General features: G+C 41.5%; 1 protein-coding gene across 1 annotated transcript; it reads right to left on the minus strand.

Annotated features, from left to right (window-relative positions):
• Positions 1–5,365: 5,365 nt before the first annotated feature.
• LOC101941952 (olfactory receptor class A-like protein 1) lies at positions 5,366–10,356 on the minus strand. Its single transcript, XM_042852691.2, has 2 exons — positions 10,001–10,356; positions 5,366–8,094 (listed from the first exon to the last, which is right to left on the minus strand). The coding sequence occupies exon 2, from the start codon at positions 7,634–7,636 to the stop codon at positions 6,683–6,685; it is 954 nt and encodes a 317-aa protein (XP_042708625.2). The 5' UTR covers positions 7,637–8,094; positions 10,001–10,356; the 3' UTR covers positions 5,366–6,682.
• Between the last annotated feature and the right edge of the window lie 3,118 nt (positions 10,357–13,474).

The raw sequence follows: 13,474 nt of genomic DNA on the forward strand, positions 1-13,474 counted from the left end.
CTTATTCTCAGAGATCAACGAAATAGTTTGTAATAACTAGGAATGTGTGCAGTTACTAGCCATGCTTTAGAGGGACTAAAAAGCTTCATTTATATACATAGAAGCATCTATAGACTACATTATGTGATCAGATCCTCAGCTGCTGTGTATCCACACTGATTTTCTCAAGCTTAATATCTGTCCCTGTAATTTTCAAGGTGCTGTTAAGCAGTTAATCCTTCCCCCAGAACTAAGAGGCAGGGTGGTAGGTATTACTGTACCCATTTTACACATGGGGAAATTGAAGTAAAGAGTTGCAAATGCAAAATGTTAGGGTCAGGTTGAGTTGCTGTTCAAATTCAAGGCCCAAAATATGTATCTATCAGCAATAACAACAATGCACAAGAGCTTAAAAGAAGAGAAGAATCCATATATGGAAAACTGCAGGAGGAATTGAGAGGCAGAATGTAACATCCAGAGGTAGACGTCAGCTAAGGCACATTGGATATTGCCATGACAGTTGTGAAAAGTGCTTTCACAAGTGAGATCATGTATTTGTTACGGGTGGTGAAAGCCCTTAGATGTTACACAGCTTCTGAAAGACCACACTTCCCATTGCAGCAAAGAGCCCCCTAAGCAGTATGGAGACCGTAATACTTCATTGGGGTCCATCCTGCTGATGGAGTCACCTACACCCATCTCCTGTTGCAGCAGAGTTTTCCCTTTAAAGTCAGACATGCATCAGAGGGGGATATTGATAAAGACACCGTGTGCCTCTGAGAATTGTATTTGGATGTATTGTAAACAGCAGGATTGTCTACTTCAGTGCCCAGTGGATACACATATGGAATCTTCTGGGAAATCTGATCCCTGCAAGGTTCAATCACATTTGCAAATCCTTTGCAGAGTGTAAAATACAGCAGAGTCCCCCCAGGAGCCCACAGCTAATTGTGAGTGATAATGTAAAAGTAAAATATATACTCATGATGTTTATGAATTAATTACTATTGCTAGAAAATTGCTAGTAATCCAGGATCAAGGGGAAGCAAAGGAGGGCACTGTTCCTCCCAGAGGCAACTCTGGAGTCTGCTATATCTATATCTGCTATAACACAGGAACAAATCTACACAGACACACCCCTAGAGCCCCGACCAGAGGTATTCTATCTGCTACCCAAGATCCATAAACCTGGAAACCCTGGACGCCCCATCATCTCAGGCATTGGCACTCTTACAGCAGGATTATCTGGCTATTTGTACTTTCTCCTCAGACCCTACGCTACCAGCACTCCCAGCTATCTTCGAGACACCACCGACTTCCTGAGGAAACTACAATGCATTGGTGATCTTCCTGAAAACACCATCCTGGCCACCATGGATGTAGAAACTCTTTACACCAATATTCCACATGAGGATGGACTACAAGCTGTCAGGAACAGTATCCCTGATGAGGCCATGGCGCAGCTGGTGGCTGAGCTTTGTGTCTTTGTCCTCACCCACAACCATTTCAGATTTGGGGACAACTTATACCTTCAAGTCTTCGGCACTGTTATGGGTACCCAGATGGCCCCACAGTATGCCAACATTTTTATGGCTGACTTAGAACAACGCTTCCTCAGCTTTCGTCCCCTAGCGCCCCTCCTCTACTTGCGCTACATTGATGACATCTTCATCATATGAACCCACGGGAAGGAGGCCCCTGAAGAATTCCACCTGGATTTCAACAACTTCCACCCCACCATCAACCTCAGTCTGGACCAGTCCACACAAGAGATCCACTTCCTGGACACTACAGTGGAAAATAAGTGATGGTAACATACCAGAAACCTATACCAGAAACCAACTGACTGCTATACTTACCTACATGCCTCCAGCTTCCATCCAGGACACATCACACGATCCATTGTCTACAGCCAAGCCCTAAGATACAACCGCATTTGCTCCAATCCCTCAGACAGAGACAAACACCTACAAGATCTTTATCAAGCCTTCTTAAAACTACAATACCCACCTGGGGAAGTGAGGAAACAGATTGACAGAGTGAGACAGGTACCCAGAAGTCATCTACTACTACAGGACAGGCCCAACAAGGAAAATAACAGAACACCACTGGCCATCACATACAGCCCCCAGCTAAAACCTCTCCAGCACATCATCAATGATCTACAACCTATCCTGGAAAACGATCCCTCACTCTCACAGACCTCGGGAGGCAGGCCAGTCCTCGCTTACAGACCGCCCTCCAACCTGAAGCAAATACTCACCAGCTACTACACACCACACCACAGAAACACTAACCCAGAAACCAATGCCTGTAACAAACCCCGTTGCCTACTCTGTCCCCATATCTACCCTAGCGACACCATCAGAGGACCCCACCACATCAGCCACACCATCAGGGGCTCATTCACCTGCACATCTAATAATGTGATATATGCCATCATGTGCCAGCAATGCCCCTCTGCCATGTACGTTGGCCAAACTGGACAGTCTCTATGTAAAAGAATAAATGGACACAAATTGGACATCAGGAATGGCAACATACAAAAGCCAGTAGGAAAACACTTCAATCTCCCTGGACATTCTATAACAGATTTAAAAGTAGCCACCCTTCAACAAAAAAATGTCAAAAACAGACTTCAAAGAGAAACTGCAGAGCTACAATTCATTTGCAAATATAACACCATTAATTTGGGCTTGAATAGGGACTGGGAGTGGCTGGCTCATTACAAAAGCAATTTTCCCTCTCTTGGTATTGACACCTCCTCCTCAATTATTGGGAGTGGACCACATCCACCCTGATTGAATTGGCCCCATCAACACTGTTTCTCCACTCGTAAGGTAACACCCTTCTCTTCATGTGTCAGTATATTTATGCCTGCATCTGTAATTTTCACTCCATGCATCTGAAGAAGTGGGTTTTTTACCCATGAAAGCTTATGCCCAAATACATCTGTTAATCTTTAAGGTGCCACTGGACTCCTCGTTGTTTTTGGGGATACAGACTAACACAGCTACCCCTCTGATACATGGAGTCACACTGCCTTCCAGGTTGCCCCTGGAACAGCACGGCTCATGTTCCATTCAGTGCTCAGGGCTATGCCAAAAAGCACAATTTAGTCTTAGTAGAGAGACAAGGTGGGTGAGGTAATATCTTTTATTGGACCAACTTCTGTTGGTGAGACAGACAAGCTTTTGAGCTTACACTGAGCTCTTCTTCAGGTCTGAGTGTCACAGCTAAATACAAGGTGGAACAGATTGTTTAGCATAAGTAGTTATTTAAGTCATGTTGTAAGAGACCACTCAAGGTGAAGTGGCCTGTTTACAGCTCTGCAATCGTAGGACAGAAAAGGGAGGGTTAATGGGTTACAGATTATTGTAATAAGCCATAAATCCAATGTCATTATTAAGACCATGATTTTTAGTGTTTAACAAAGTTATGAATTTAAGCTCTCAGACTCATCTTTTGAAACTGTTGTGCATGTTTCCTTTGAGGATGAGGACTGATAAGTCAGCCATAGAGTGATCGTTATGTGAAAAGTTTTTGCCCATGGGTGGAGATGGTGCTTTTGTCTTTTATTAATTTCCAGTGTGAGTTCATTAGAGAGCATAATGGTTGTCTGGTTTCACCTGCGTTGTCATTATTGGGTCATTTAGTGCACTGGATGAGGTACACCACATGTTGGAACTTGAAAGGCGTGTTGCAGGGGAGGTGGGGGAAGTATTGATCACCATAGCAGTGGAGATGTGGCTGCAGGTTTTGCATCTGTTGTTCTGGTAGGGTCTGGCACCTCTTTAAGTAGGTGGGTCCTGGTCTATGGGGAGTTTGCTTCTGGAGTTGAGCTTGGTGAGGCTGGGGTGTAGTTTGAAGGCCAGAAAAGGGGGTTCAGGAGAGATTTCTTTCAGGCTATTGACCCCATCAAATACGAGAAAAGCAAGGACAATACTCTCAGCAGTCACTGTGATCAATGCTATTTTGCCCATAACACTTCTCACTAGTTCTCTCTCACCTCAGTCTGCTATCCTCCAGTTCTCTGATGGGGTTGTGACTGGATTCAGCTAGGACCCACCAAAAAAAGTGAGTTGGATGAACCTTCAGTGAAGCTCCTTCTACACTGCAAAACGTACTGTTCATTTTACATGCCTCAGTTACCGATGAATTCAAATGAGGATTGTTCCAGTAAGATGCATGTGGAGGAAATGAAGGCAATTTTCACCACAACAGACTATCCTTCCAATTTCTGAACCCCAAAGCAACTTCAGTGAGGCGCATAACAGGTATGCAATCTATTAGTATCTGATTTTTAATGATATATTAAGAAAATAGTCTAATTATATTTTTTATTCTTTCATAACTCCCTGACCTACACATTCAACTCAGTTCCCTTCTGGAATTATTCCCAAGTGAACCATTAATCTTTTCTAATGAACTTTATCAATTCCAGGTCTTTGAATATTTATACACTTGGCAGACAAGGAGCAGAAGATGTATTGTGGCTCTCTGATTTAATAGTTGGTCTTGCTTAGCTGTCTATGCTTAAAAAGCCTCCTTATTAGTAAGTAAGATACCAGACACAGTGAAATGCAGCCAGAATGGGAGGCACTGAGAAATAGTTTAAATTCTAGATCCAGTCATCACACTGTAGACATTTCTACAGATTTATGAATATGCCATAGACAGAAATTTCTCAAAGTGTCAATGTTTATTTTCTAAAGTTTGATCCAACTCCTACAAATTATTTTCTAGCCATATAAATAAAACCTAACTGGAATAATCTTCTGACAGATTTTGGAATGCAAGATTCATACAATAAACTTTTTTCATATAAGTGGCACTTATACATAAGGTATTTTATGATGGCCTTTCCCTAGGAGACTTTAGATTTCACCTTTAAAATATAGGACATGCAATTAAGGCTCTGTTCTTGCTGTAGAACAATAGTATGTGAGCAGATGCTCCTAGAGAATATCCCTTAGATTTGGGGCAATGGTGTTTATTCTTGGCCATAACCCTAACAGCATGGTGTAGGAGGTACTGCACCGCAAGGTGGCAAGAAACTCCATTTTTCAAAGTTTAAATTAGCACCTTCGTTTGAACAATGAGCATGATCAGGAGAAGTATAGAGAGACACTATTAGCAGCCTTCAAATATTGTCCTATGAAATTAATGAGGGAGGTTAGTAATAATCACAGTGGCACTGAGATGCAAGGCAATTAGTCACAGCTACTCAGAGAAGAATTGTGTAGATGTGTGTGTGTCTGTCTATCATCAGGAAGGTGAGAGGAGCTCAAATCTTTTGCATTGAATGTAAGTGGTATTGGGTAACAGAAGAACAGACAAGTGGGTTGTTTATTAAATTTTAATAGAACAGAATCTTTTCCCCTGATGGAAATTCAAATAATTTTACGTGATGTCTGACTTGATCCACAAGTGCAATGATCTTCAGTGTCAAGCGTGGACAGCATTGTTAACAACTACATCAGCTTGAAAAAATTCTTGTCTTAGTCATTCAAGCAAATGGAAAACAGTGGCATTTTTCAGAGAGAGTTGTCATTTGATTTTTATTCTTCAGAATGATTTTTATAACATTTAAACTAGCACAAACTTCCTGCACAAATTTAAAATAACTTTGAAACATACTATGTTAACAAGCTACTGGAGCAGTCCCTTACAGCTCAGTGTTAGGTGATGAAATTGCATTATTAATAGTGTCTCAGCTTAAAGATGATTGGTTAACTAGTTCACTTGCGTTCTGCAGCCTATTGGTTAACATGCTGTAAAAGTTGCTGGGGAATTTTTCACACATTTTAAAGAGGCATATGTCATAGTTATATCACAGTTTTGACATGCAGCCTGCCAAAGACTGATTTGCATTGTGTTGAGAATCCACATATCCACCTGTACTCAATGAGAGCTGCAGATACTCAGCACTTCTGAAACCAAGGCCACAGAACCCTGGGATAAAACCTAGTTTTTACTATCTGAACATGAGATTTGTGTTGTAGACATTAAATATTGCAGTGCTGTATATGTTCAAAGTCTACCACTGGTTTTGGCTCTGATGTGGCTTTCATCTTTTGTTTGATAGACATCAAAATGCATAAGTGACATATATTGAATTTAAATATGCCTATTAAGCTTGTGACACCTTCTCCGGGGTTTAGACACATACTATGAAGATAAAATGCACATTTACAGAGCATCAAGGAACAATCTAACAAGTCTGGAAGTTACTTTACAACAAAGTTATTGGCATGCATCACTTTCCAATTTGACTATTTCAGAAAATGTACCCCAGTTTTCAGGTATATTTACTGAAACTTTGTTAATTATTTAGATGGGAGGAAACTAATTTCTTTCTCTACTCACACTGGAATTCTATGGCTGAAGTGGGAATCAAACCAGGTTTCCTGAGTCATGCTTTAATCACAAGACCATCCTTCCTCTCTTGTTATTGCCTGGGTGTACAGTCAAATACAGATTTTTGTACCCTGTGTTTTCACTCTGCCTCATGGAGAATTTACTTTTGTTGTTTTTTTGTTTTGTTGTTCTGAGATACGTGAAGTATGAATTGGGGTGTGTGTGTGTGTGTGTGTGTGTGTGTGTGTGTGTGTGTGTGTGTAGAAACAATAATAACTGCAATATTAAAAACAAAGCTGAATGAGCCTTAAGCCTGAAAGTTGCTACCTGGCCCATTTGTTTCTTATTGGATATACTTTGAGATGCTGTCTACACCTGGTAACTGTCTCCTCCTGGTTGCACATTTCAAACCTGTCTGTACCTTCTTGTTGGTCAGGATAATCAGCAGTGGGCTGATGGCCGAGTAGCAGGAATCAAGGAACATCCGGGCATCAATGAGGCTCAGTGAGACAGGATACATACAGAGGGTAGAGATCCAGAAAAGGCTGTCCAGCCCAAAACAGAGAAGGTACATGATTAACAGGGCCACCACGGCTTTGGCTGCCTGGATCTCCGCGTGCTTTGTGTGCAGCCCCAACAGATGTTTTGCCTGTTTCCCGTGCTGATAAAACATGGAGAGAAGGTAGCAGCTGGAAAGAGTCATGACTCCCAGGAAGAACAAGTCCCGAATGACAGACACCGCCCCGTTTCCGAAGTACAAAAGGTGGTTGGGGAACACCATGTAGCAGAAGTTGTACACCACAGTGTGGCTTTTGATGATGGAGGAGTTTGCAGCAGCCTGGGAGGAGGAATAAGCCAGGTGGGTACTGCACACAAAAAGGTTGAAGCACCACATGGAAATCATAACTGAGGAGAGATTTTTCAGCAGGTTCTCTCTCAAGCGCAACCATTTGCAAGGAGATGGGACAATGAGGATACACTGGAAACAGCCCAGCAGGGAGGTGATGCAGATGGTCATGGCTCTGCCCACACAGTAAATATGGAGGGTAATTTTGCAGACCAGGTCATTGTACGTGTTCTGAAGCCTAAAGGTTTTGAGGGTGATGGGGATCCCCTGGGTCAGGATAACCAGGAGGTTGGAGAGCGCGAGGTTGCTCAGTATAATTTCAGAGGGCGTGACTTTTCCATGGCACATTAACATGTGGGTGAAGGCATAGAGGATGACTAGGTTCCCTGGGATCCCCACCATGTCCAATAAAATTAAGCCAACCATGTCAAAGATGAACCAGGCTCCCATAACTGATCCTGCAAATGGATGGATCTGTATAAAGAACAGGAGTACTTGTGGCACCTTAGAGACTAAAAAATTTATTTGTTAGTATATTCTGTATATTCTGCAAAGCAAAGACATTGTGCATTAGAAATGGTATGTACATTAGAAACTGGGGACTTTCAAGTCATATAATGTACTTGCAAAGTGGGTGTCTTTAATGCCCTCTAACATTTGGTCCAATATAAGAAAACAACCTACTAATGCTACCAGTTAGTGAAGTTACTCCTTTAGCTCAACTGTTAAAAGCTTGTGTTGTGGTACTGAAGGTTCTGGATTCAAACCCGGATTCAGATCGTCAGAGGTGTCATTACATACAGAGAGTTAGGACAGATTTTGACCTTCTTAAAGATCCTCATCAAATAATGGGCTCAGGTGTCACTAGCCATGTCCAATTTGTGAGGGAAAGAGCACCGAGGACCATCCTGCAAAAGCAAACATACAAAGCTCAGTCACAAGATTGTGCTCCAGGTGCTACTTTGATGGCTGTTCAACAGCCTATGTGAAAAGGGTCGGTGGTCTGAGGCTTTTTCTTAGTGAACAGGTGTTAGAATTAATTTTTGCTGGTCACAATACCAACTGGCAAAATTAATTAATGCTATCTATATGTAGGTCTTTACAGAGTGCCAATCAGTACAGTGCTTATGCACTGAATTAGTTTATTTAATTATCAATAATAAGTAGCATTTATATAGCACTTTACAAGCTAAATTCACATAACACCCCCCAAAAGAGGCAGGTAAATATTATTGTCCTTATTTTACGTATGGGGAACTGAAGCAGAGGGCTGAAATGACTTGTCCATAGCTATAAAGTGAGTCTGCGATAGAGGCAGGGAAACCTTCCAACTCCTACACCTTCGCTCATTCCTCCAGACCATGCTGAAACATCCTGACAGGAATTTCTGCACAAAGGAGTGTTTTCATTCAAGCCGATAGCAAGTTCGTTTGCACGGCTGGCAAAGATTTTGCATCCATGTAAGGCCTCTCTCTATAACGAAACATTTTCAGAAGTGGGTAATCAATTAGATTCTGTAAGATCTGAAAACTTGTAAGGCACTGTCTGAAATTGATTGTATTTATGGATTAAGATGTAGTGTCTGATGAGTAAGGTAAAAAGTTCCAGAGCAGATATGAGAAGAATGCACGCTCCCTAAAATCATCGCAATGAAAGCCTGCTTTCTGGTCACAGTTTCACTGAGACATAAAAGCCGTAATCAGAAAAAAAAAATCCCCAGATTGTTCCAATGCTCCCAGTCCAGTTTCAGCATGAAATGTGCTATTTTAATACATCTGCCTGGGTGCCTATTTCCAGCAACGTCAATTTAGAAAGGGTTAATTCCGGCGATGGAGCAAGTAGAGCAGAGATAGCACACAAGCCGCTGAGGGTGTTCAAATCCCCAGGGGCAATAGGTTTTGTAACAGTGATTTTCAATTAATTCAACAGATTGCAAAAAAGTAAAAAACAGAACTTGCGAAAAAATGGCATTTGAAAAATACTTCAAAAGTTTGCATATACACACCCCTTGTGTGTTTGGGTCATTGGCCATTTAGAAGCAGGTACCTTGCAGCACACAGATGAGTGTACTGAACATCTCATAAAAACCATACGCCGGGGTGGTGTTCTTTATGTCCAGGAATACTTCTAATGATTCTTGTTTCTCAATAAAGATATAGTTAGGACCTTCTTATTTGGAGACTCCCACTACATTAACAAAACGTAATATTATGTAATTACAAGAGGGTTGGGGGAGCTGTAGCCAGATGACTGGGTCCAGTTATTGATATTTAATCTTTGGCATTGCTTTACCTACACAACCCAGGTGCCTTTCCATCAAAGTGCACTATACAAATTATTGGTAAAGAAATAATGAGACAAAGCAGTTATTTTACCATTATTAGAAAGATAAATACACATCTCTTAATTGCTGGATCTGTTTTTGAACTTCCAAGAAGTGCAGACCTGGTTTGCCTCTCTTTGGTGAAAGGCGTTATTAACCTCCCACAAGAAAGTGTGTATATATATTTTTTTCTTATCTTAGGTCTGCTTTTAAAGGCCCAATCAAAAAGTGCTTGAATTTCCTCACCTTGTGTTAAAGTCAGTGAGAACTGAGAGTACTTACCACCCAAGCATGACCAGGCCCTAATTTTTATAAGAATAAGCCAATAAAATGTTTCCTATATAAAAACATTATTCAAAATGGTCAATGCCTTTTAAATTAAAATAGACTACTAAGGGGAAATAGATACTGAAAACAAAACCAGGGCAACAGTTACCAGTCAAACACCATGTTAAATGAAAAAGGCAATATTTAAAATTATTCTACAATACCTGCGTCTCCAGGAAATGATTCAAGACTTCTTGTTGCAATCTTGTCCCTGCCTTCTCATGAGTTCCAGCAGTGAGACTGAAGCTGGCACCAAACAGATTTCTCTTTATACTTCCCCCTCGCTACTGGGGTGTAATTCAGCTGGGAGTTGACTTGCTTGAGATTAATCCCATATATTCTACTAGACATGCATGGGCTCTGGGATGCCCAGCATGGGATTGCAAAAATCTGCTCTTCTTGAAACATCATAATACAGTCGGACAGTCTAAATTAGAATATGAAAACAAACGCTACATGTAAATCTTCAGCATACTGGCAAAAGCCCAGGCATAGTGGAGAGCAGAGATGCAGTGTTTGGGAGCTACAGCAATAGATCCATAGGTCTCTTAGTCTTTACATAGCTACTTTTAATTCCAGGCCTTTGTGCTCTTGCTTATACAGATCACAATTCTGTGCACCAACATAGACTGGTGTGGTGAGAATCAGAGGCATGGACATTTCAAGGTTTCCCCCTCATGTACTGAGTGAAACCATAGAACGTAGCCCAGAACAGGGAGCAGGGCTGGCTCTACCATTTTTGCCGCCCCAAGAGGGGGCGGGGGAAGTGCAGCCGCCCGGACTGTGCCGCCCCAAGAATGGAGGGAATGCCACCCCTTAGCATGTGCCGTCCCAGGCACGTGCTTCCCTCACTGGTGCCTGGAGCTGGCCCTGACAGGGAGGAGACTGAATGACACCATGTAGTCCAGCAGGAACACAAAAAGGAGATTATGCAAGACATCATGAGCATGGAAGACTTGTTTAAATTGCTAATAGATGTTAATCAAAGGACTAGCAGGAGAAGTGGTGTCAGAATTAGAAGGGACAGCACCTAAAAAAACAAAATCTTCCTGTAATCCTTTCAACAGGTGGCTTTTGATGTTACACAAAAATAATTCAAACCAGCCTGAGACTTAGTCCAGACTCCTAGGTTCCACTTTAGGTATAAAAACAGATTATGCTTTGGAAGAATTAATAGGAAAATTAGGCATTACTTTCATTCTTAATCATAGCTGTTCATACCTATAGTGTCTCAGCATTAATGCATTGTGTTGTCTTATGGGAGATCCATGTTTAAATTTTCTGATGTGGCCTTTGGATTCCTAGGTGAGAAGGTGCTGTGGCACAAAGACTTTATTCTTCAGTGTGTGGACTCAAAATGGTGAAAGCGAGGAGAAAATTACTTTATCTGAACTGGTTTGTCCATTGTCCTCCAATTCTTACCATATTGGAAGCATTTTTCCTTCCTGAGGACACCTCTGTGTATATGTGGGATGCAACAGTGAATTTCTGTTGGGCTAAGCAGCTCTTTCCAGGTCCCTGTTTGTACAATGAAAGTAACAGTAAATAATTAACTCTATTAGCAAAAGGACTCTGCAACAGATTTTGCATGTTCTCCTTAACCTTGGTCAATTAGATTCTGTGGACTAAGCGGCAATCATTAATTTTAAAAAATGCTTAGGGATTATGTAATTAGCTCCTAATAAACATACTGCTAATTAAGTTGTTCAATGGTACATTTACTCTAGAGCTTAATTAATAAGCTCTAAATAAATCTAGACAGTCTCTTCTGATGCAACTCTGTTTTCACAGAGAGGCCCATCTTCCTGAAGCATGTCCTTACACGTAAGAGAGACACTTGTCTGTAAAGAACAGTAAAAGCTTGCACAATTGTTTGTCTGGTTTTTGCAAAATACCTTTGTAATATGAATCAGTGCATTTAAGTTTCACTGAAGCTTGATGAAAGTCTCCAAGCTGTTCAATGATAATATTTCATTTAGAATTATTCAAAATGATCCTTGCTGGAGAAATTCTAAATTCCTTCAAGTGTTCAAACTCTTGTGCAATATGCCAAAATAGTTTTCAGTATGTGTGTTTGCATCCATCAGAAATCCATACCACAGTCTGCCCTGAAACAGTAGGGATACTGAATATGGGAAAGTTTGTTTTTCTCTAGTACCTTTAAAGCTCCAGGCATTTCAAAGTGCTTTATAAAGTAGGGTGTGGCATAGAGAATATGTAGCTAATCAGGTCGTGTTGTTCTCTACGGTCACAGGGAATGCCAGGTCTCAGGATTTTTGAGTATTTTAAAAAGAAGTGCCATAAGGAACCATTAACTTTCACCTGGTCAGTGACTCAACAGAGACAGGAAAGGGTGAGCATTATACATGTTAGTGCCAATTTTGAATTAAAAAAATATTTTTAAGCTTGTCAATGATCACTTCATCTTCTCTTAGCCTTTGGCTTTCCATTTATACCAACGAATGTGTCCCCTCTGATAGCTGCATGTCCAAAGATAACTATGAGAGCTGGTCAAAACTTTTTCCCTCCCCCAGTTTGGTTAACTTTTTTGCAGTAAAAATGTTGTTGCCTCTCAGTTTCTTACAAAATACATTTTTTGCAGGATATTTCATTTTTTTAAAAAAACCCGGAACACTCAAGATTTCCTATGGCTGGGAATTTGTAGTTGTCAACAATCTCTCGTATGGGTCTTCTCTGAAGCTAGTCGATGGGAGACAGGACCATAACTTTGTGCTGAGGAGAGCCATGTTATGGGGGGATAACTTGACAAGACAAGATGGAGGCCTGAGGGTCAGTATGGCCTCTCAGTGCCTCACTGCATTGGTATATATAGGTTTATGCGTCTGCTCCTACCTCTGGGCCTGGTCCTTTATCTCAAATGGGAAAGGCTCAGGATATTACATCTGGAGGCCCCACCTATGGGCCTAACCAGGGATGTCATTAAAAATGGCAGTGGCATGAGACAAATACCTGCCACATGGAGCTTACAGAACTCAGATGGTGCCCTGCACCCTGAACACAGCTGGTTTGGGTTTGTGCCTAGACCGTTCCAACTCAAGCGACACCTGGCAGCAGATTTCGTTTACATTCTGCAGTTGCAACGTGGGTGAAACGTGAAACGTATTTGGCCAGCAGTCCAAGACATCCTCCCATTCCACTCCTGGGTTGATAAGCTGCTCACGTCCCCAGCCACTGCATTACTCCTGTGAAAGTAACTTATTTCCCAAGTTGGTAATTCATGCTCAAAGTGAATGCTAATAGGAGGTAGCAGCCAATTAGGAACCTAAAAGGGCCTTTCATTAGCTTTAGAGAAATTAAGTACTAATTATGGAGGTTTAAGTAGATGCCTTCTCCAGGGGCTAATTATGGCTCCATAATAAAGCAGAACTTGATGTTGTGCATCTGGGGAGGGAGAAGCTCATGAAATCTGAATGTTGTCTGCACTAGGGTAAGAAGTGAAAAATGAGGAGCTTAAAAAATTAGTTCTTTAACTTTCTTCATGGAAGCTCCCCCACTGCCTTGGAGAGCAGCAGAGCTGGGGAAGCATCTCAGTGGCCAGGAAGATGCAAATGATGTCAACCCACAGGCAAGGACAATTCAGGTCAGTCAATGCCGTATTCCTAACAGAGGTTCACGTG

This window comes from Chrysemys picta, chromosome 4, assembly GCF_011386835.1.
Source record: "Chrysemys picta bellii isolate R12L10 chromosome 4, ASM1138683v2, whole genome shotgun sequence".
Taxonomy (NCBI): domain Eukaryota; kingdom Metazoa; phylum Chordata; order Testudines; family Emydidae; genus Chrysemys; species Chrysemys picta.